Source organism: Talpa occidentalis, unplaced genomic scaffold, assembly GCF_014898055.3.
Source record: "Talpa occidentalis isolate TD23 unplaced genomic scaffold, MPIMG_talOcc4v2.1 talOcc4.16, whole genome shotgun sequence".
NCBI classification, from domain to species: domain Eukaryota; kingdom Metazoa; phylum Chordata; class Mammalia; order Eulipotyphla; family Talpidae; genus Talpa; species Talpa occidentalis.
The window spans coordinates 73,136,349-73,160,672 of NW_023601653.1; the positions used below are offsets into that span (position 1 = coordinate 73,136,349).

General features: G+C 49.1%; 1 protein-coding gene across 3 annotated transcripts in view; it reads left to right on the top strand.

Annotated features, from left to right (window-relative positions):
* The window catches only part of IQSEC3 (IQ motif and Sec7 domain ArfGEF 3), an 86,593-nt gene that overhangs the window by 7,626 nt on the left and 54,643 nt on the right, over nt 1-24,324 (top strand). For all 3 annotated transcript variants that reach the window (XM_037514568.2, XM_037514567.1, XM_037514570.1), the window contains exon 2: nt 19,466-19,549. In XM_037514568.2, the coding sequence (XP_037370465.1) occupies nt 19,466-19,549 (84 nt within the window). The remainder of the gene's footprint in view (nt 1-19,465; nt 19,550-24,324) is intronic.

Consider the following 24,324-nt stretch of genomic DNA (forward strand, 5'->3'; position numbering starts at 1 on the left):
TAAAATAATTTTTTGGATGGCAAAAATCCATACCACCCTGTTGAGGTTTGCTATGGGACAGATGTGTGGGCAGGAAGGGATAGCAGGCAGTGGAGGTTGCTGCCCCATGAGGCTGAAGAGGATGGGGGAGGAGAGGCTAGCTCAACATCGAGCAGGTATCTGATCAATACTGGTTGAATGAATGAATACACTCTTCGGATGCGTATAGGGCACAGGCACTGATAACTGAGTGCAGGGAGGGGAGAGGATGGTGTCAGGGTTGAGGAAGATCTCAGCTGGAGAAAGACCCCTGATGAAGAGCTTAGGGCCAACAGCAGTGTAGGTAGCTGAACACATGTGAAAAGGTAGATCAGAGGCTCAGCTCTTAAGGCCAATTGGGAAATAAGGACCAGCGTGTTACTCCCAGCGACAGAACCCCCCACCCCCACCCAAGTCCTACCCATGAACCAGGAGAGCCCTTCTTGCTCTCTGCCCCAGCCTGTGGCCAGTCCAGTCCTCCTCCTGGGAAGTTGCATTAAGAATAAACCATGAGCATTTCATCTCTCACACAGATGCATACGTGCAAGCACACATGTGTGCAGCTTTGTCAGCGTGTCACACTACAAATGGGCAATGGATCTGGGAGGATGGGAGGGAAAGGAAGCCTGACTCGTGGTCCTGTATTTCTGGGTAAAAAGAGATGAAGAGAGAGAGAGAGCTGGGTTCTGGGGTCATCATCTGACCTCTGAGATGCAACATGAGCCAGCCCCCAGGCTCCAGGCCTCTTGCTTCTGTTCCTCCAACAGGCAGTGTTGGCTCTGCTCAGGAAAATGTTAGGACGTGGATGGGAAGGTGAGTGGCTGTGTGTAAGCTGTGGGTGTGCCTGTGGGACGTAGTGGGCATGGCTGTGTAGGGGTGTGTGTATTAGTGCTTGTGGCTGGGGAAGATGGATAACAACCACATCACCCAAAAGATGTGTAGGCCTCATAGCCTTCTTACTGCTTCCCTGTGATACCCTGATCTGTCACACTGGGTATTCCCTTCTGTAAAACAGGGTGAATCTACAGTGGCTTCTTACCTGTCCTGTATTCCTTTGTCTGTCTCAACTTGAAGGGCACGAGTCTCTGGAGGATGTGAGCTCCTGGGAAGGCAGCCTGGAGGATGGCAGGTGCAGGGGTGGACATGTAGACTACCGAGATGTCCTTTGGAAGCTCAGTTACCCGACAGCAGTGTGCCATGTGGAAAACAGCAGTGTGATTTCCCCTGCACCTGTCTTGGCAGAGCTGTGGCCTGGCCCTGGCACCATGAGCCTCCTAGGGCTTTGAATGGGTCAGTTTGAGCCAGCCATCTCCCTGCCTCCAATCAGAAACGCGCTCCCCACCCCAGGCAGAGAGGCAAGGCATTCCACGTTTTTTCCTTGATAAATGTTTCCAATCTACCACAATTTTCATTCGGCTCATCAATTCAACACAATGATTATTTTAAAACAGCAACAGCAACAAAGACTCTACAAAGTGGCTGGGAATCTCTTGGCTTGTGTCTAATTTCGGTGTCTCCTGTGCACAGCCTGGCCTTACAGTGAGAAGCCCTGGATGCGTCCCAAGCGGCCCATTGAGTACCTTTGACATCCTCGGTGCTTCTTAACTCCTAAAAACCCACCAGGGAAGGCCAGGGGAATTCCAGCGGCAGGTAAAGGCACAGGGTTGGGTAGCACTCGAAGCATCCTTCCTTGAGTTCTGACTGTCGTGCCCAAACTCACAGACCTCGAGCGCGGTAAGCGTGGAGCAAACTTCCTCTCTGGGGCTTGACGTCCCTTTGACGTTCAATGCAGACATTTTTTAGTCTCTTCGCCCCCCTCCCCCAGCTCACCAGTCTGTGGCAAAGCAGAGCTCTTAAGAGGTTGTTGCAGCAGGGAGGACTCAGCTTGGAGGTGAAGAATGACTTCCAAAGCATAAAGGCCTTGGGCAGGGAGCTCAGGATGGGGACAGAGGGAAACTGAATTCACTCCTAGGAAAAAAGGGTGGCTTCCGTGAGCCCCAAGGAGGGCAGCCTTGGCTGCCTGGGCGGAAGGGCGGAAGGAAATTCTGCAGGGGCTCCCACCTCTAAGCACGCCAGGAATTTCACCGGGCTCCCTCCGGATATTCCTACGTCCAAGCAGGAGCAGCCGGTGGCCAGAGCTCAGGCTCCAGCCTGCTCCTCCCTGCGCCCCCTGAGAAGGCCCCCTCCCTCCCTAGCCCCGAACTCGCCCGCCAGCCTGGGGAAAGCCCGTCCTCCCCGGGCCGCGCTCCCCCGGGGGCTTCTCCAAGGGGCGGGAGCGCCGAGCCCGGCTCCGGCGGTGTGGGCGGGCTGGCGGGGCGCTGACGAGCAGGCTGGAATCTCCCGGCCCACGCGCCCCTCCCGGCGCCGAGCGCCGCGCTCCCCGCGGGGGCGGGGACCCCAGCGCAGGGAAGCCGCGCGCCCCCGCGCCCCCCGCGCGGCCAGGGGCTGCTGAGTCACGCGTCCGGGACGCTCAGCCTGGGGGTGCGTCCCGCCCCGCGCCGCCCCCGTGCGCTCAGGCCCCGCCAGGCCCCAGGCGCCCCGGCGGGGGCTGGGGGTCAGCGACGCCCCCGCCCCGAGCCCCGCCTTCCCCGCGGCGGGCCAGTCTCCCGCCGCGCCCGGCCCCTCTCCGCGCGCCCCGGCGGGTCTCTCGAGCCCGGCCGCGTCCCGCGGTCTCCCCGCCCCCGCGGCCTCTCCGGCTCGGCCCGGCGCGCGCCCCGCCGCCCGCCCACGGCGTCTGGGAGCGGCCCCCGCCCGGCGCGCCGCCTCCGCCCGCGCGCCCCGGGAGCCGGGGGGACAGGAGGGGGTGCCGAGCTGCGTCACCGCCGGGCGCTGCGGCTCCGGCTGCCGCCCCCACCGACCCCGCCCCGGCGACGGCCCCCCTCCCCGCGGCAGACCCGGAGCCCCGCCGCCGCCTGGGCGCGCACCCCCGGGGCTGGGCGGGCGCGCCTGGCCCGGCCTCGGGGAGGGGGGAAGGCCGGCGGCTGGGAGGGGTCGGCGGGTGGACGCGAGGGAGTCCCGCTTCCACGCAGCGTCCTTCTGGCTCTCCTTGCGCTCAAGATGCCTCTGCAGAGGAATCCCAGCCCTAGCGTAGCCTCCCGTAGTTAAATTTGTGTTTTCGAGAATCACATAATCTTAGAATTCGGATTTAGAGCCGGCGACTGATGAAGCAAAACAGTTCGTGTGGCCCTGGGTTGGAATCCTGCCTCGGTCCTGTGATCCTGGGCTCCGACAGCCTTAGTTTTCTCCTCTGTAAAATGGGAGTACAAACAGTACTCAGAGGGTTCAAGGACGGAAATTCCACGGTAATGCCCATAAGTGCCAGGAGAGTCCAATGCCTGTTGAGCAGCGAGCATTCAAAATATAGTGGTTGCTGCTATTTTGGACTCTCTGGCAAGCAGTGGGCAGGAAACTGCCTTTTAAAGATAAAGTTATCTTCCTCTGTCTTCCAGAAGGCTCAGGACAGGACTCCCCAGTCCCTCTTTGACAGCAAGTCCTAGTAAGTTCTCATGTAGCCTTCCAGGATCTTCTGTATACATTTACATATATTTCTTTCTTACACGGATTTCAGTATACTATATCCTCTCTGCTCTTTGCTTTTTTTCCCCCATCATAATCTGTTTTGATGGGCTTTCTGTATTCCGTGTAGAAAGAGCTGTCTCATTCTTTTTAAAAGCTGCAAAGTATTCCATTTTATGACTCTGAATTTGGGGGTTCTTCTTACATTATGGAGGGGCTGCATTTGAACTTGGGCCTCCAGCTGCTGACTGGGTAAATTGCAGTAGCAATGAGATTCAGTGGGAGTGCTTCCCAACCTGAAAACTCTTCACCACTCTTCTAGCTTGGCTCATTTTTTTTTTTCCTGGAGTTCCCTCTGTTTTCTGTAGTCCTCAGCATGGGGGGGTGTTAAAGGTGGGTGCTAAAATCTTACCTCCTTCAGGAAGTCTTCCTGAACTGATTTGAGAGAGAAACGGAGGATCTCATAGCCCCTCGCCTACTTCCCACCCCAGGCTCATCGTCCTCCAGACTCTGCTAAGAATGAAATGAATTCTCTATTCCTGTGACTTCCAAATGCTTGTTTTCTTCTCTGAGAAGTATACATCCAGGACATCTGTATTCCTTCTTTCACTTAACAAGTATTTATTGTCTACCATGTGCCTGTTACTCTTCTGGGGGTGCAACAGTGAGCAACTCTCCCCCCAAGTCCCTTCATGAAGCTTAAGGCTAACAATAAAGATTAACAACTGAAACAGATCATAGATCTGATGGGATGAGTACTCCGGAGAAAAATAAAACAAAGAGGGGAGCCTGGCAGTAAAGGGACTTACGTTTTTTAAGTAGGGTGCCCTGGGAAGACCTTGCTGAGAAGATGAGCAGCCTAGAGAAGGGAGTTCTGGGAAGTCTGGGGGAGCAGATTTTTGGCAGAGGCAATGGCCAGCAGAAAGGCCCATCCCTGGACCTGCCTGGTGTTCAAGTAGGTCAGGAGCAGAGGCTGTAGAGAGAGTGGTCTAAGGGGGAATCAGAGACATTGGTGTGGTGTTGGGGGCTGGAGGGTGGAGAGTGTAGGGGTTTCGGGGGATGCAGCAGAGCTTGTAAGAGATTCTCAACTTGGGTTTCCACCTCCGCCAGTGTTTGCAAATGTGTGAGGACATTTTCATTGTCTCAGTGGTTCAGCGGAAAAGCTTTGTCAAACTCCCGTAGTGGGATCGTGCAGGGTAGTTCACAAAGCAAAGACTCTTCCTGCCAGAACACCCATGTGTTTGCAGAGAAGCAGCGTAAGGGCCTCGGACTCCATCGTGAAGAGTTTGGTCTTTAAGAAAATCTAAGAACCACTGATGGTTTTGAGCAGAGAATGGGCTGCTGGCTTGAGACTGGGTTGGAGTAAGCAAGCCAGGAGGGAGATCAGGTAGCAGGTGATTGCAGAGTCCAGGTCAGAGAGGACAGCAACTTGGACTGGGACAGTGGCAGCCAAAGTGGTGAGACGTCATCAGACCTGACACTTCCTGAGACACTAATGTGGGGTGAGGAAGAAAGAGAAGTTGAGGTGGAGCTCAGTGGTGGGCAAGGCATTGGAAAATGAGATGGGAAAACCTGGTGGTGGGGTGGACATGGGGGCTGCGGGTAGGTCACATTCGAGATGCCTGTTAGACATTCAAGTGGAGACGGGGGGTGGGCGGTTGGAACAAACTAGCGATATACATTTGGGATGACTTTTAAAGCCTTGATGACAACACCGAGGAGTGAGAAAGACTACAGAGAGGCAGGGTGGCATCTTGAGCTCACAGTGTCACAAGGCAGGGCCGGGATCTGAGAAGCAGCAGTCTGAGAGGGGGGAGAAAGGCCAGAGACACAGTGTGTTAAACAGCAGAGAGCCGTTTCCAGAAGAGGGCAGGTTCAGAGAGGCAGATGGTGGGGTGGGGTGAGGATGAGCCTTGTCCGTTGGTTTCAGCAACATGGAGGTCATTGGTGACCTTGAAAGACATTGTTTTAAAAATGGGGTGGAAACTTGATTAGTGTGGGTTTAAGAGAGAAAGGAAAAGAGACTTAGTGACAAAGCAACCAAATATAATGTGTAAACCTTGATTAGGTCCTGATTCAGATCAACAACTGTAAAAAGACATTTTTAAGGCAATCAGGGAAAATCAAGCACAGATGAGGTATTAGCTGATTTTGGAGCATTATTGTTAACTTAGTTGGGTGGAATGGTAATACTGTTATTATGTATTTTTATTTTTTAAAGATTTATTTATTTACACAAGAACTGGGGTACAGGCCAGATGTGCGGGAGGGTGAGAGAATTCACCAGAGACAGAGCAGGGAGCAGGACAGGCAGATCTACTGAAATACACTGCTGAGGGGAGCAGCGGGCGAGACAGGAGAGGTCTGCTGGGATTCTCGCCGGCTGGTAGGGATCGAACCTGTGCTGCAGAGGCTGCAGGCAGCTTCATAGTGCAGCACTCAACTGCCTGGGCCACCAGGGAGGTCCCTATATATTTTTAAAGTTCTTTGCTGTTAGAGATACATTCTGGGTGAAATGATATTAATTCTGGGTATATATTAAAATATTGCAGTGGAAATGTTGGGGGTAGAAGATTGGCAAAAATGTAGGTTTGACACTTCCCTAATAAAAGTTTAAAAAGATGGCAGAACGAGAGAAATTGTACAAGGTAAGTATAGATAACTCTTTTGATTTGAGTTATAAAGACTAAATAAATAGGGTGACAGCTAGAGGGGGAAGTAGATTCTTTAAGAAGTGGAGGAAATAGTAGTATGTTGGTGTCAGTTAGTGCCAAGGTCATCTACATTTACTGACCACCCAGTGGGGGAAGTTCGACCTGTACTTAACACTGGAGAGAGACTGGGAAAGACAGTGTCACCACGCAAAAGAAAGACTGATTTGATGAAAGCTAATATTTTATTGTGCACTTGTTACAAACTATCTCAATATATGTATTAATCTCATCAACAGTGGGGGTGTGGGGAGGGTTGAGGAACAGGGAGTTTAAGTCACTTGCCCCAGGTCAGGCAACCAACATGAGGCTGGGTCCAGGATGAACCCAGGTGCTGTGATTTTGGCAGTCCATGCTCACAGCTTCTATGCTCCCATGTCTTCCTGCAGAAGACCATACTAACATGCCCCCAAATGTCCAAGAGATTTATCCAGACATACTTTCTCCCTGGAGGCTGTCATTGGGCAGGGATTATGGCACAGAGGGTAGCCAAGTGGACCTTAAATGAATCTCCATATTCTGATGTACTTTCCTGCCTAAGAACTGCTAGAACAGATGAGCCCGCACCAACTCATTTATCCACACCTATATACAAATATTCATTTGACTGCTGTGAATAATTAGGGTAGCTGGGGGCTGGGGAAAAATTAAAATATAATAAACTGTGCTGTCCGGGAGAAAGGAATGTGGACAAAGGAGCTGAGCACATTATTGCTGTGTAAGAATACAAAATTTTAATTTTATTTAGGTTCCTTGAGGGCTGGATTCAGATCTGTACATTCATTTAGCAATTATTTATTGAGCACCTACAGTCAGGTTCTATTGCAGGCGCTGGTGATTCACTGGGAATGGGTCAAAGACTCTGCCTTTGTGGAGCTCGCATTCAAGATTAACGCATGTATATATAAATTCATAAGGATTATAAAGAAAAGTAAGGAGATGACTGGAAGGTGGGGAGTTTTAACAAGCAAGACCTCATTGAAGAGGTGACTTTTGAACAGAGATATTAAATAAAGACAGGGACAGAGCCATGTGAAGAACAGAGGGAAATGCATTCTGTGCAAAAACCCTGGGGCTGGAAGAAAGTGTTTTTAGAGAATAGAAGGAATTGAAGGGAAGCCTGGTATGAGAGGGAATGGGGAAGAGAGAGGGAGGAAGGGAGTTGGAAGGGTCAGAATGGGCCTTCTGGAGGAGTTTATGGGGTGGGAGGTTGATGGGGGTGGAGACTTTGGGAAGGAATAATATAATCCATCAGCACAGAAAGCAGAGTAGGAGGGTTCAAAGGACAGAGGAGGAACAGCTCAGCAGAGAGCCCTGAAGTACATCCTCAATCATTCCATATTCATTCCTTTCTTTCCTCTTTCTCTCAACATCTGCTATGCACCAGACTTTTATGCACATTTCTTATCTCATTTGCGCCACTCAGTCCCGATAGGAAGGTATTAGTATCTCTGTTTCACAGATGTGGTAACTGAGGCCCAGAGAGGTTAAGTGACCCACCTGAGGTCACACAGCTCAAGTGACTCCTTCAAGATGCACCTGCAAGCTTTAGCCTCTGTCACTCTGATGTAGGACTCCAGGGAGCGTCCCCTGTGGTGTGGGAAGTGCTTCCCCCAGCCAATGTCTGGTCCTGAATGTGGCTTAATGTTCATGGCAGAAAGGCTGGTGGCACCATACCCAGGCGACAGTTGTTCATGTTACTGCAGCTCTGAACTTGGCCCTTGGCCCTCTCATCTCTGTCATACTAGGCTGGCAGAATGCCACCCACAAGTAGCCACAAGACAGAAGATTTGCAGGTCCCAAAGGACATGGCATCCCTTCACGGCCCACATAGTCAGGGGGGTTCATGAGGGGATAGAGCACTGTGGTCTCAGTCCTGTGTGTGTGTTTGTGCCCACACCTGCATGTGCACGTCGTGTGTGCAAGCAAGTGTACGTGTGTCTACACACCCGTAAGTGAGTATGTACACATTCACGCATATTACACAGAATTTTGTGTGCAGGGTTTGGGGAATTGATATCGTGTAGTTTCGCGGGTGGCAACATTGGAAGCAGCGCGGGATAAGAGAGATTACTCAAAGCTCAAGTGAGAGAGGCCGGAGAGGCTACACGGGAAGTAATGTGCAGACCCGACCTATGGGCAGTCTCATATTTATTTAGAACCAGGCAAGTCGGTGGAGAAATGTCAGTGTGTAGGGGATGCATGCAAGGTAGGGTGGAGTGACGAAGGGCCATAGGGGGGGGGCTCCATTGTTCCTGGAGGTCACAGCACACTATCTCTATTCTATTATCTGCCTGCTGGTTTCAGCAGATACTGGTTTCCCAGTATGTTCCTCATACCAGGACTTTTGCCTTTGGTGAGAGATCCCCTCATTACTCTACACCTACCCTACCCAAGCAGGAACTCTGGACCCCAAGATGATATTTGTGGGAACAAGGGGGGCTAGGGATCCCACAATATCAAACATAAAACTGGAAGTGTATTTAGAACTTAAGTGCATTTTTATCAACACTCTGGATATGTGCGTGAAGTGAGGTATGTGCGTTAAGCGGTGTCTATTTGTGTGTGTGCACCAAGGGGCATGTGTGTATGTTTATGTGTGTGAATCTTTGCACACCCAAGCAAGTTTATATAAGCACATTGAGGATTAGCTCGTAGCTGGTTCATCAGAAGCAGTGGGTGCTTGTGAATGAGTGGGAATGTGAATGGGTGGGTTCACGAACACAGCAGGTAGCTAGAAGGTCAGTTGAGGCTGTGGGACTGGGGTTTTGCTGGATGAGGTTTTGTTTCTGTCTAATTCCAAGAGCCCGTGTTACAGAGCACAAGGCTCTTTCCATTTATAGCCCAGGGCTCTCCACTCCCCCACAGACTGGGCCAGAGGCAGCTTGCAGCAGGAAGGGCCTGGGGCTAAAGCCTTGGTAGTGGGTTCTCAGCAGATCATCAAACCTTTCAGCCTTAGTATTATCTTTAGCCAAATGGCATTGATAATAACGTGAATTATTATTATATACAATGTTATTACTATCATTGTCCACTGGGATCATCTTTAGGGCATTCCAAAGTGTTTTGAAAATCAGAAACACTGCACAGATGTGGTTATTAATATTGATCAGGATTTGCGGTCACCATTCCTGGAAAAACAATGCACGCCCACAATTGAGAAAGGCCGGGTGAGTAAGCCGGGAGTCATGCTCCTCTGGTGTTGCAGAGTAGGATGCAGTGTGAAGCAGCCACTGAGGCTGGCATGGGCTGGATGGCCTTGATCTGTCCTCTCAAGCTGCCTTTACCCAGCAGCCAGGCACCCATCTGCCAGGTAATAAAGAGATCTTGTGTGAGGGAGGCTGGCAAGATACAGCCAAGCGCCCGGCTTCATAATTCATGCTGAGCCACCCGGTCTGGCCCTGGGAGCCCTGGATCCGTGCGAAGGTGGCTGGACTTCAAGCAAGGAGTCTTCGAACTTGGCAACTGAATGGCTCTGGGGTTGCTGGCAATGTCTCCCTGCCAAGCAGGAAGGAGAAAGGGCAGTATGGAGGACTGAAGAAGCTGTAGCTGTTGCAGGGCTGGGCAGAGTTGTGAGCATGTTGGGAGCAGCGGGACTTCCTGGCACACTCAGTGTATGGACTGAGTTTCCTGGTCGGGGTTAAGCTTCTTCCGGACTGGCAGGTTGATGCGGGCAAGGCTGTGTGATGTTAGATAAGTATCTTCATCTCTCTGAGTCTCCCTCTCCATAAAAAGAGCATTAAAATGAGCTAATGTGTGGAAAGGGCTTGCACTGCCTTGCACATGTGATGACAACGGTGAATAGGCCTGTGCCCCTGTGCACATTTCACTTTTGTGCATGTTTAAGTGCCCATTTCTCGCCAACACCCACAGTGGTACGGACTTACTCACACACTGAGTTGAGAAGTGGTATCTGCTACAGGGCACACGCCAGACTCTGTCCTGTACCAAATGTAGAGGCAAATTTGTAACAGTGCCTCTCTGTTAAAAACCTCACTCTAGGACAAGGAGATGTGACATGTATATAAACACTGGCAATACAGCATGGAATAATTGAATTCGCAGCCCATTGGTGTCAGGGGGGGATGATGCGGGACCCCAGCATCTACTGCCTTAGAAATTTGCAACCAGGGCAGATCTGATGAGGGACAGACAGCTCTGTTTTGTGCCACAAGGCACAGCGGGAGAGACTTGACAAAGGCTGAAAGATTCATTTTCAGAACGTTCATCAGATGGTTGGGAAGCTGGTGCTGGCTGTTGGGTCCTTTGCTCATGGCCCTCTTTGTGGAGTGGTTGGGCTTCCTCCAAGCATGGTGGCTGTTTTGTGCCTATTACCATGGGGAAAATGTAGTAATGTGGAAGTCCAAGGTGGGGGTAGTTTCAAGAAGGAGGGTTTGGCCAAGGAATACTGTAAGAAAGTCAAGTCAGTTAGAAACTGAAATTCCCACTGGATTTGGCAACCAGGAGATCTTTGGGGAGTTCCCTGAGGAAAGTTCTATTAGGGATCTGGGGGAAGAACCATGTTACAGCAAGCTGGCAGATCAGGTGACAAGAAGTTCATGCAAACAGACAACTCGTTAGAAGGTTGACTACAGAAGAAAGGGGGAGGAGCTGTAGAGAAAATTAGTTTTGATGAGAGATGTGAGCATGTTCATATGCTGAAGAGAAAAGGCCTATGAAATGTCCACTGAAGAGCAGCAGGGGAGGAGAGGGGATGAAGAGCTGAGGAGACTAGACAGGGCTTGGAGGTGAGGAGAACCCCTCCCTGCTGACCATTCTCGCTGACAGGGATTGAGGTGAGGGTGGCAGGAGCAGGATGCATTGCTCGGCCAAGTTCTACTGCAAGTGCTTATCACGGTTTAACTCATTTTGTCTTCACTATAACCATTTAAGAAGCTCTATTATTAATCCCACTTTACAGATGAGGAAACCAAGCAAAATTTGTACTTAGGAGTTAGGAAGGATTGCTCAAGAATCTTCCTCCAGACAGTGAGAGAAGGAGGCCTAAGAAAGCCAGGGCAGGAGGGGACCCAGCAGTGCCTCTGTGAGCTGGTGGGATGAAAGAGCTGGCTCTGGCAGCTGCAGTAGGCGGCTTTGCATGAGAAGAATGCATCTCCAGCTGTTTATAAAACAAGAAAATCTTTTTCTTTTTAATTAAATCTAGTGGGCATCCCTAACACGTAAAACAGTCCAACTCAAAGCTGCCCTGTTTGACACATAAGGTCCTATGCTCTGCCTTCTCCAGTTTCCCCTTGACCTTTCATAGCCCCAAGGGCAGCTGATGGGGCACCAAGGCTCCCTGAAACACAAGAGGAAAACACTGGATTTGTGCCAGTCAAGTTCATCTCTGTCATATGAGCAGCCAAAGAACCTACAGTGTGTTTTCAAGGAAAATCTGTGTGGAATAGAGAGGCAGGCAACTATTTTTCTAGAACTTTGCAACCTCCTAGCATTTGATAGCAGGAACATGGACAGGACCTTTATTTCTCCCCAAGGAACATGAGCAGAGAATGAAAGAGAAGCAAATCCGGGTGAGTGAGAAAGTCCAGCCTATGTCAGGCTTGGGGCAGACTCTGAACCCCAGTAGCCTACCCAGACCTGGAAACCCACAGCAGCACACCGCCACCCATATTTTCTGTAACCTTTCATCTCTGCATACTGAAACATCTGAAATCACTTATGTTTTTAAAAAGATATATTTATGCATACAAGAACTGGGGTGTAGGCCAGAGGTACGGAGAGGTGAGAGGATTCACCGGAGACAGAGTGGAGAGCAGAACAGGCAGATCTACTGAAATACACTGCTGAGGGGTGCAGTGGGTGAGACAGGAGAGGTCTGCTGCGGTCACCTCCCTGGCTGGGGATGGAACTCATGCTGTAGTGGCTGGCGATAGCTTGATAGCGCTGAGACTTAACCCCTGTGCCACAAAGGAAGCCTTGAAATCATTATTAAGATCTTTCCAAAGCTTTCTGTAGAAGACTGTGCAGTGACAGATTGCACCAAAGAGCAGAGGAAATCTACCTCTTCCTCCACGGCCCCAGGCTGGAGGAAGGCATGGAGAAGGAAGTCAAGATGGCATCCTGGGGGGCTGCTCACAGTCATGCTATTGTTGCTGAGTTCCTCAATGGCAAAGACTAATAACATCAATAATAGTCATCATAAGATTTTGCATCTGTGCAGGGTTTATTATGTTTCTCCCAAGGCAGTTTCACATTCAGAGTCTTATTGAATCCCCACAACTGAGTCAGATAAAGAGGGCAGGAGTGAGAGACTCATTTACCAGGACTTGACCCTCCCTTGGATCTGCAGCAGTGAGGGGGCTGGGCTGCCAACTCCAGCTGAGCACTATTACTACGGCACTTCCCAGGGGCTCTCAACCCCTAGGCCCAGGTCCAAAGTTTGCCCCATCCAATATCTCCACCCCAATTTTCTCATTGTCCTAGTTTCCGGCCCCCTGGACTTCTTTGGCTCAGTGACGAGCCATCTGGTCTCTGAAAATCCAATCTAGCACTTGAAAGAAAGGGAAAATGCAGTTTTTTTGTTTTTGCTGCTGCTGCTTGGAGGGGGGTTAATAATTAGGTGATGTGGGGGTAATGAAGGAGGGAAGTTAGACAAGGAATTATTCTAAAGCCTGTTGATGAAGGATCAAGTAGCGAGAAGGAGAACAAGATTTTTTATCTTAAAAAATATCAGTTGGGTTAAGGTACAATTACATACATTAAGATCAGCCCATATAAGTACATATAGTTCCATGAGTTTTGACAAATGTCTACAGTTGTGTAACCATGATCTCAATCAAGCAATAGAGCATTTCCATTCCACCAAATGATGCCTTGTTCTCCTTTGCAGGTTAATCTCTACCCTCCCATGTCGCTGAAATTGATTTGCTTTTAGTCACTAATATTTTGCCTTTTCTAGAGTGTCACATAAAGGGAATCATACAGTGGGGAGATCTGTATCTACCTTCCTTCACTTAGCATAATTCTTTTGAAACTCATCCACATTGGCTCATGTATGAGTAAGCTTATTCCTTTTTTATTGCTGGATAATATTCCATTCTATAGCTATACCTATGGCAATTTGTGTATCCACTTGCCAGTTAATGGACATTTAGGTTTGCTGGTTTTTTTTTTTCACATGAATCTTTATTCACATGATAACTACCTCTACATGCTTTTGAGCACATGGTTCATATGTTTGAAGGATACATCGTTTGCTCAATTTATAGTCCAAGTTGGTGCATGTATGTGTTTGTGCACTTGTGGTGTTAATTCCATGAGTTAACACATGCCATTCCTCCTCAGGATGAAGATGCTCACAAAGTGGGAACCACTCATTTCAGTCTTACAATGCAAGAGATGAAAATTCAAACAAAAATACTTAATGAATGTTTAACTTTTTAATTTTATTTTATTGTGGTAAGAACACTTATAAAATCTATCCTCTTAACAAAATTTTAAGTGTATAATACAATATTGTTAACTATGCACATTGTTGTAGAGCAGATCTCTAGAACTGATTTATCTTGTATAATTATGCCACTGAGTAGCAATTTTACATTTTCCGCTTACTTCTAGCCCCTGGTAATCACTGTATATGCTCTAATTCAATAAGTGTGACTATTTTAGATACTCATATAACGGGGATCATGCTCTATTTGTCCTGCTGTGACTGACTTATTTTGCTTACCATTCTGTCTTCCAGGCTCATGAGTGTGGTCATATATTGCAGAATATCATTCTTTTTTAAGGCTGAGTAATATTCCATTGTATGGATGTCATGTTTTCTTTATCCACTTATCCATCAGCGGATATTTAGGTTGTTGTGAATCTTGGATATTGTGAATAGTGCTGCAATGAATATTGGATTACTGCTGTCTCTTTGAGACCCTGATATCTCATTGTAGTTTGATGTAGTTTTTTTGCATTTTCCTAAAGATTAGTGACTTTGAGCAACACTGGTCATTTGTATGTCTTCTTTGGAGAATTTTTATTTCTGTCCCTAATTCATTTTCTTTTTTTTTTTTAAGATTTATTTTATTTTATTTATTTATTTATATAAGCACTGGGTGCAGTCAGAAGCGCGGGAGGGTGAGAGAATTCACCAGAGCCAGAGCAGGGAGCAGAGCAGGCACAGGGACCGAAGTACACTGCTGAGGGGAGCAGCGGGCAGCAGGAGAGGTCTGTGAGCCATGTGGGACCCTCCTCCAGTGGCCGGGGAGCAGCCGGGGATCGAACCGGTGCTGCAGAGGCCGTGGGCAGCTTCGCAACCCAGTGCTCAACCGCTGTGCCACCGGGGAGGCCCCCTAATTCATTTTCAATCAAGTTATTCACTTTTTGCAATGGAGGTGTTCCTTCTGTGTTTGGAAGTCAGCTGCTTACCTGATATATGGTTTGCACATAGTTTCCCCCATTCCATTTTGTTTTCATTCTGTTGATTCGTTCCTGGAACTTTTTAGTTTAATGTAAAATTTGTTGTCTAAACTTATGGTGTCAGATTCAGGAAATCATCCCCCAGATCAGTGTCATTAAGCCTTGCCCCTGTGTTTCCTTCTAGGAGTTTTATAGCTTCAGATCTAACGTTTAAGCCTTCATCCATTTTGAGTCAGTTCTTGTGTAAAGTGTAACATCGGAGTGCAAAATCATTCATTTGCATGTGGATATCCAGTTTCTCCAGTACTATTTGTTGAAGACACTATCTTTCCTCTGTCTTGCATTCTTTGCTGGCCCAAGATCAATTTGCCTTATATGGATAGAGTTGTGGGATTTTTACTGCTAAGAACATTTGCTGCTATCAATAGTTTTGTGACAATGTAGTTTTTCTTTATCTTGGTTGAATACCTAGAAAAATTATTACAGGGGCATATGGTAGTGTATGTTTAACTGTGTGAAACTGCCAGAACGCTTTCCAAAGTGCTGCATGGTTTTACATTCCCACAAGAAGTATAGAAGAGTTTCAGGTGTTCCACCTCCTTTTCAGCACTTGGTATTGTCAAATTTTTCTATTTTATTCATTCTAGTGCATGGAGAGTAATGTTTCCTTGTGATTTTAATTTGCAGATCCCTAATAACTAATAATGTCATTAATGTGTTTTCCTAGGTGAAGTATGTGTTCAGATCTTTTGTACATATTTTTATAAAGTTATTTGTCACCTTATTGAACTGTAAGTTTTACCTTTTTTGTAAATAGTGTCTTTCAAAGAGAATTTTATTTCTTTTTTTAAAAAAGATTTATCTATTCATTTATGCATAGAACAAATAGGGTATAGGCCAGAGGTGCAGGGGGTGGGAGGATTCACCATAGTCAGAATGGGGAGCAGAATAGGCGGATTTACTGAAATGTGTGCTAAGGGGAACAGCAGGCAAGACAGAAGAGGTCTGCGGCACCATGTGGGTTAGCTCCCTGGTTGGGGAATTGAACTCAGGACACCGTGGCAATAACATGATAGTGCTAGAACTTAATCTCTATGCCACCAGGAAGGCCCAAGAATTTTATTTCATTGAAGTCTAATTTATAAATTGTTTTCTTTTACGGTTTGCTTTGTGTGTCCTTTCTAGGAAATCTCTGCAAACCCACAGATTTTCCTTGAGAAATTTTATAATGTTCTCTCTTATTTTAGGTCTATGATCCATTTTGTATTAATTTTTATATATAAACAATGCAAGGTGTGAATGGAAGTCTACTTCTTCTGCCTATGAATATCCAAATGCTTTAGCATCATTTATTAAAAAGATTACCACTCCCCACTGAATTATCTTGGTACTTTTACCAACGATCAATTTGCCAGGAATCAATACCTATGTGATTCTATTTCTAGTCTTCCTGGCTCAGTTCATCTGCATGTATATTCTTTTACCAACACCAAACAGTCTTGATTTGGGTAGTTTTATTTTAAGTCTTCAAAGTACACAGTGTCAGTCATATGACTTATTCGTGCTTTTCAGCCTCTCCTTCCCCAGAATAGAAGTGACTTTTGAGAAAATAAGCTATTTCTCTCCTATCATCAATATTTCAATAGAGAAGCCTTCCGGGAGGAGGTGAGAAAATTAAGAGAAAGTAGGGAATAAAGGAACCTGGTTTGCAGACTCTACCAGTTCTAGCCACAGCAGCACCAGGATGGTGGGCTGGGGAAGGTAGCTGGGAATGATTTTATGGAGCTCAAAACAGCTCCTTTAGGGAGCTTCTGTTTCCTTCCAAACGTTGGGGGTTGAATCTGCTGTAATGGCAGTGGGAGCAGGATGGGGAGCACTCCTTCCAAATTACCCTATGGGATTCTGGCTTTCTTCTTTGATTCTCCTGCTGGAAGTCCCCCTTGGCCATCCCTTTGCCAGCCTCACCCACAGCAGTACTGCACGCATCATCAGTTTCTCAAACTATTCAACTATTTTTATGGTCCTGCGTGGAATCCTGAGTCTCGAACTAAATATAGATGTGAGAAGTTATAGGTGCACAGCCTCATATCATTTCCAGAGCCTGGCCTGGGCGGAAGCTTTAATTAGCTCCTCACAGCCCTTGACATTCCCTTCACTTTCCAGCCAGCTGGGCCTCTGGTCTCTGCACTTCCCTGCCAGCCCCACCACTGTCTTCCCAACTTCTCGTTTCTCAAGAGACAAGGTCTCTTTATGACTGAGCTCTAGGGTGTCCTCTGCCTTCTTTAAAGACCCTCCATCCTTATCGTGCTTGGGTGGTGCAAAGAGAGCTGCTCATCCCCTGTTCCTCTCATTCACAGAGAACCCCAGGCTCCTTCCCAGCCCAGCCTCACAACGTGACTGGGCATAAACAACATCGGATCCCCATGTGGGCCCATGGGCTGCTCCCATTAGGTTTGCCACATCTGCCCAATCCTGCTACCCCAACAATCTGCATCATCTTGGGGACCGTTGGGATTGCTAAAGCAGACTGAATTCTGCCTAAAGTCATGGGCCCTGAGGTCAAAATCCAAAAAATAAATGTTTGGCTGGATATCACAGTTTTTCTCATTCTGGATTCCAAAAGTCAAGCACCAGAAGGTACTTTTTGGTCATGTTCCTTTTTCAGTAGGGCTTTCCATTGCCAATATCCTTGGGTCCCCTCCACCTCCAGAATTCCTGCAACCCACACAGACGACAAAGTGAATGATGTTTCCAGAATGGTGGGACTTGCTGGCTCTATGGAAGCACCCACCACCCCGCTCCTGCCCCACTCTAGGGAGCTAGGGGCTTGGCTCACATTCCTGGTGTACCTTGAAATATCTACCTCACCCCAAAGAGCAGCGATTGCATGCATACCTTGCTCCTTTCTTTACCTCTCCAGTAGGTGCTCTGCCTGAATACCCCAGCATCTTAGGGTTTGCTCCACCTTCCTGGACCCTGTGTCACTCCACACCAAGCCTCAATTTCTACCACAATAAAATGGGGGTGCAGAGATGTGTATTTGATCATCTATCCTGGGGGAGGGACTTAGGGACAGAGAACTAAGCATGTTGAAAGCAGAGGTTGCCAGGAACCAAGTTCTGAGAGTGGCTCTATGAAAGGGACAGCCACTGCCTCTTGGTGCTCACATCCAGCCCTGGCTGACTTAGGGTGCAGGAAATGTCACTGGAGGAAGAAAAAAAATCTATCATTTGACTGATGAAATTAAAAGGCAGGGTCAGAAAACTGAGTGAGGAAACATCCATTTGTGTAGCCTTTACTTCACGATGCACTTTCTCCTCATGGCTGCTTTTGTTCCCCTAAAGCTCTGCAGGGTGCCATGGTTGCTATCACCCTAGGTCGCCCATCCCTAACGAGGCCTGACCCTGCTGAGCAACTGACATCAGGCACGTTCAGGGTGCTGTGGCCCTAGGCACCTTGATCTTTTTCTGACTGACTTTTCAGTTTCCAGTTTTGTTTAAAAGTTTCCCCAACATACAGGCTATATTCCTAAGTTTCCTTCTAAATTTTCCCTTATTTTGCTATTCTCATTGAAATATGTACTCTTTCCACAATTAATTTTGTCAGGTTGAGGTAAGCTCCCATGTTATTTTCTTCCATGAGGATAACCAGACTCAGCAGTTTCCTGCCTGTGCTTTCAGAACCTAGAGTCTCCCAAGAGATGTGTGGGATGTGACTTCCAAAATGGGGCCGAGAAGGTCAGGAGGTGACGTGGGCCCCATAGAGCCATTCTGCTTTTGTTGCTTTACAAACGCACTTCCAATAAAGACTGGGTTGGGACGGAGTGTTCTGAAGCTAAAGGAAGTTTAAAAATCCCAACCAGATGGTCTTTGAGTGTCCTTCCAGGTCTGCTATCTTCTGCCTCCAGATGCCAACTGGCTTGTAAAGGGTGAGAAGGCAACAGGTCAGCATAATTTTATCCACAAGTAATTTCAATATTAAATCTCAAGTTGGTTCAAAGTGTATATTAGAACCACAGCCTTTTAGAGGTGGCGGGGACCTTGGAAACCACTAGTCTAGTGGCTCTCCATTCTGGCTGCCTTTAGAATAGGAGCTATTAAAAAGTCCTGACGTCCTGACCCAGGTCAGACCAAGTGAATCAGTCCCTGGGGGGCAGGCATCAGGCATCAGTAGTTTAAAACATCTCCTGGTGAGTCTAATAAGCAGCTAGGGCTGAGAACCACTTCTCTTGTTCAACTCCTCTGCTTCATGAGTAAATAAACCGAGACTCAGAAAGGTGAACTGGGAAGCACACCACAGGCTAGCTGTACTGCTGGCTAGGACCCAAATTGTCCCCTCCTGGGTTGGCTTTTTCATCTGCATCAAACCACTCCTGCATCAAGCGCCATACCTTGGATTCTCAGCCAGCAACACTAAGGTCTCTGTAAGAATGTTCTATAGCGTTGCATATGGTAGGCTTAAGAAAGTTTACTGCATGCAATTCTGTGTATGATGATAAACAGGCCTAGGTTATGTGAACTAGCTGTGAAAGCGATAAAAGATAGAGCAGAATAAGTGGTCTATGCCTTCGGGGAGCCTACTCTGGGGTGGAGGTGCAGAAGAAGGAAGAGTTACTGGGAGGTCAGGGAAGCTACCGGCAGAAGGTGGTGTTTGCATTGGGCCTACTGTGATTGAAAAAGGTCTAGATGATAAAATCAACACTACATTCCTTTCCCAGGAGATGTGTGTGGTGACCTCCATTCTCCTCTGGGGCAAGGGTGTGGGAGGGGACATCTCAGTGTCTGAGAGTCCAGAGGGCCCTGCTGTGTGGACTCGGCTCTGACCTCCTTCCTCTGCTCTGCCCTCAGGAATGAGACCGTGCTGCACCAGTTCTGCTGCCCAGCCGCTGACGCCGAACAGAAGCCAGCCTGCTCCGACCTGGCCTCCCAAAGGTGGGACCTGGGGGGCGCATCTCTCTTCCTCGCTCCCACTGACCTTCCCCTCAGAGCAGCGCGCACCACGGGCGCCATGTTGTCTCCTCCTAGAGTCTCGTGTGTTTGTGTTTGTTTGTTAGTTTGTACCTCCTTCCTCACACTTGCTTCTCTCTTTCCTTCCTCTGGCCCCCAGAAGAGCCATTCCCAACTCCTGAGGCCATTATGCCCGTATTGTTCAAATCCCAAACCTCCACTCCTTCCCTGTAAATGGCCTAAACAAATAGAATCTTTTCCAAGGAGGTGTCTTATGTGTCTCACATGGTGAGCTGCCTGGTACTCCGTGGGTGCCGGGCCACAGAGCGTGCCTGTCCTTCCTCTTGCATCGGAGATTTCTATTTTTCTTTCTCCTCTTCCTCTTTCCATAAAGGTGCCAAGATGGCTGACTTGAATTTTAAGGACTTTTCAACCTTCCTTGCATGAGGTGCCAATGTGGGAAAGAAGGGGGCACGAGTCAGGGTTCAGTGTCCCTGTCCCAGACTCCCCCTTCATCTTGTTTGGGGTTCTTCACACACTCTCCTGTCTCCTTTCCTTGTAATCTCGCTCCATCATGCTTTCCTCTCTCTCCTATATTCACCTGTCTTTCTGCTCCTGTGCTCCTCCGTTTTCCCTCTCCCTCTCTCTGTCCAAACTCTGTCCCTTAATGTGGTCTGTTCTCGTCTCTCTTCCTTCAATTTCTGTCTCGGTTCTGCACATTTCTCTTTTCTTTATTTGATCTTTACTTCACTGGGACTCAAGATATTCGGATTTTGCCCAAAATCTGCCCCATCAACGTGCTCCTGTTGTAGCGATAAATTTGAGCAAGTTCTTTATCTCCCCTGGGCCTTAGTTTCTTCATCTGTGTGATGAGAGGATCAGTCTATTCAATTACATGCAATCTCACTGAGCCTCGCAACCTTTCAGTGAGATGGATCCATACGGGCTTTATTAGCCTGTGAGTAGAGGGTGGGATCAGTGCTCAGGGCTTGCCCACAATCACATGCCAGCAGGTCCCAGTGCCAGGCTTACACTGGAGGCATCTGACTCCTAATGCTTATCTTTTTGGGTATAAGATTCAGTGAACCTGTGATCGCTCCCCCTGAATTCCTTGGGAAAGAACTAGATAGTAATCAGAGATGATGGCTGTTGGGTTTGGGGGTAGAAAATCACCCCCTGAAAGGTGCTGCTACTTGTTTTCCTTTAAAGGGACATCAAAGAGGGTTGAGGCTGGTACAGAACTCTGAGGTGGAACCGCAGGAGCAGGACCATAAAATCAGTTGAGGGGAGGCATGGCTGTTCCCTGAGGCCAACTAAGCTGGAGGCCGCAAGGCCAAAAGAAAGGACCAAGACTTGCTGACACCCCAGATAACTCACTGTGCCAAGTTCTGTGCCAGGAACAGAATGACAAAGCCACCTGAATGTGGGACCTTGTGGTGCCCCCAAAGTGAAAATGGCTCTCGTAGAAACCGGAAGGAAGAGAGAAATGGGAGAATGAGACAGAGCGAGGACAAGTAGCAGAACGACAGTAGAGTGACCTGAAGGAGAGAGATCATAGGCCCTGGATCCTTCCTGCCACTGTTCAGACACAAGACCAAGTCTTCCCTAAAAATGTGCCCCTTGGCAGGGGAGGAACAGAGAGAAAAGCAGTCTGCTTGTTAGCAGCAGAATGAGGGGTACTCCAGGTCCCCCAAACCTGCATTCTCTAAATGGATTCTGCCATCCACCACATCAAGACAAAACATCCTCTTAGTAATGTAAAGCCTTTAATAGAAAAGAGCTTTAATACAATCTGTGCAATAGAGAGAAGAGAAGTGAAAAGAATATAGTTAAAATAGTTTATGCATGAAACACCCAGTCAGCCACCCCCTCGTGGGTAAATACCCAGTCAAACAGGGTTGGTCCAAAGCAGGGCCACCGAGGCCCAAAAGCCTGCCACAAGTGTAAGGCACCTTCTGGTGGGTGCAAGGGGAAGACGGGCCCAGGTGAGTCTAGAAGGAAAAGAGCAAAATCGAAACCCAAGTCAAGATAAAAGCTGCTATTGTCAGCCTCCCTGCGGGTCTCACTCAGGCCTCTGCCTCTTTCAAGTGCCTCCTCCCATGTCTACCAAGTTCCTGGTACAAGTCCAAGACGGAGAAGCAAGCGCAGCTTCTTCTTCATATGTCTCTACTCCATGTGCCTCCTTGCTTCCCTTTCTAAGTCCTGCTCCCAGTCTTTTTCTTGCTGCTCACTCTTCCCTTCCTTGGGGGGGCTGAGCACCTGGACCCTTCTCTTTCTGTGGCTACCACACTGTTACATGTTCTGTACCCCCCCCCACCCTACAACTCCTTTCAGTGAATAGTTCATTGCCACACCCCAGGTGCATGACATGTGCCCTTAAGAAGCTCAGTCTTGGGGTGGGAGAGTTACCGGCAAGAGAACTCCCCCCTTGGGTTTTCATGGTGGATCCTTGCTTTCTCTCACACCCACTCTTTCCATGCCGACACTCTTCTGACTGCCTGGCCAGCTCCCAGCAGTCCTGGCTCCTGGTGGGGAGTGGAGGGGCATGTGGGAAAGAAGGGAGCGGGAGAAAAGGGGTACTGCCCCTCCACGAGTACTGGGGCGCCAAAGGAATAGGAATCTTTTCCAGGATTCAGGTGGGATGGTGGGAAAGCTATCATCTTAGTTTCTCCTTGGAGAAGGCTGGGGGGCGGTGGTCTGGGGTCGAAGGTGAGGTGGGAGATTTTCTTGATGCTGTTCATGGAAACCTGTCAAAGTGCCTCCCGCAGAGCTCCCCTCTGAGGGGGGCAGAGAGACTTGCTCCTGATCAGTCCAGACCTTCAGCTCCTGTCTGCGGCTGTTCCCGGTTACTCCAAGTTGTCATGTCTGTTTGTCTGATCTGTAGTTTCCTAGAGCGTGTTGCTGTCCCTGTCCGTCTGTCTGTCTCTCTGATGTCAGTTTCTCAGCTTCTCTGAGAAGTCCTCTGGATGTTTTCTGACTGTCCGACCGTGTCTGTGTCAGTCAGTCTGTCTGTGCTTGGTTTCTTGGGGGAATTCCATCTGAAGATAAGTTTCCTCCCATCAGATACCCAACATCCCTGCTTCCAACCCTTTCAGTCACCCCTTCCCAGCCCCATGTCACTTCCTTTTAGCCAGGTGTTCCCCCTTCAGAGAGCATAGCCCCCACCCCTCCAGCCCAGGCTGACAGTGGGCACAGGGTGACAGTGAGCTCAGCCCTCTGGGCCACCTTTAGGAGATCCTGGCCTGAGCAAGCCAGTCTCCTCCTCAAAGCTCAGCCAGGCTCCCGTCATGACGTTGCAGCCTCCTCTAAGCATTTTGAAGAGAAGCAATCTGGTCTCTATAGAGACTCCAATGAGAACCCCCAAACCAATCACCCAGATGTCAGAGCTGGCATCGAAGGCTCCCTTACTTCCTCTAGTGCACCTCAGCTGAAGCCAGTGCTGACTGCAGTCAGCCAGGTTTAGGTGTCTGCCCCCAGGCTGTGAGGATGGGTAAGATCCCTCTCTTTGAGCCACTGGGCTCATCCGCTAGGGCTGTGTTTGCAGCTGATCTATGAACTGATGACCCAAGCCCCATGGGTAAGATCCCTCTCTTTGAGCCACTGGGCTCATCCGCTAGGGCTGTGTTGGCAGCTGATCTATGAACTGATGACCCAAGCCCCATCTGATCAGATGTGAAGGTTCTGCAGTCTGAGCAAACCCTCAGTCCAGGGGAGATGCTGGGGTCCAGGAGAGACCCTCACCCTCCCAAAGGGACAGCAAAGCCCCAGCCCTAGCAGGCCAGGACAGCCTTCCCCATTCCCCTGTAAAGGAGTCGCTGGGGCTGGGGTCAGGCATGATGCTTCAGAAGTGGGAAGCCCCAAAGTCGAGCAAATCTGAAGCTGGTGTCTGAGGACTGGGCATCAGGAAGCAGTTATGGGGCTTGCCAGGCCTCTGAGTCCAGAAGACAGGGCAGAGTTATCACAGGCTCCTCCGCGGGGCCCAGCTCCCCACACAGTGCTGGGCAGACAACCCATGTTTACCAGGTTATTTGGACCCTAAGGTGAGACTGGGGAGGGTGGGGGAGCAGCCGGCCAGGGGCAGCCAGCGCACGCCAGGATCTTCTCCCCCTTCCCACCTCCTCCCGCTGCTGGCTAATGGCAGGGCTTTATTCCGGGGAACTGAATAGCCTAGTAATTGCAGCCCTACTTTCTATCCCACGGCTCCCCTCCCTCTCAGCCTCTCCATGACATTCGGAACAATGACCCTGGCTGGCCAGCCGCCTCCTAGCATTGAGCAGAATGGCAGCCCATTTGTCTCCGTGGGTGGCAATGAGGCCGAGATGAGGAAGATTGGCTTCTATTAGGGTGATGAGAGGAGGGCGGAGGGGGTTCAGGAAGGGGAGGCGCGAGGGAGGAAGCACAGAATGGCCTTGGGGAGACCGTGGGGATGAGGGTCTGGGAGGGGCACTCTGGGCGCCAGCAGACTGAACTGACTCACAGGGCTCCCCCACTCCCCACGTGTTGGTCCCTCCTCACCACCTCACCCTGACTCTGGGATGGAAAAGACACTCATATTTATTGAGTATCATATTTACTGCACATGCAGGGATGTTGCACGAAGCACGCTCGGTGTTTCATCTCCCTTAGTTCTGAGATAGCTGCTGGGCCCACTCTCAGGTAAGGACGCTGGGGTGGAGGGGAGTCAGGGGTCTTCATGGTGGGGACGCTGCTCATCAGTACTTGAGCTAGAAGGCGAGCTCAGGTCTGACTCCAAAACTCAC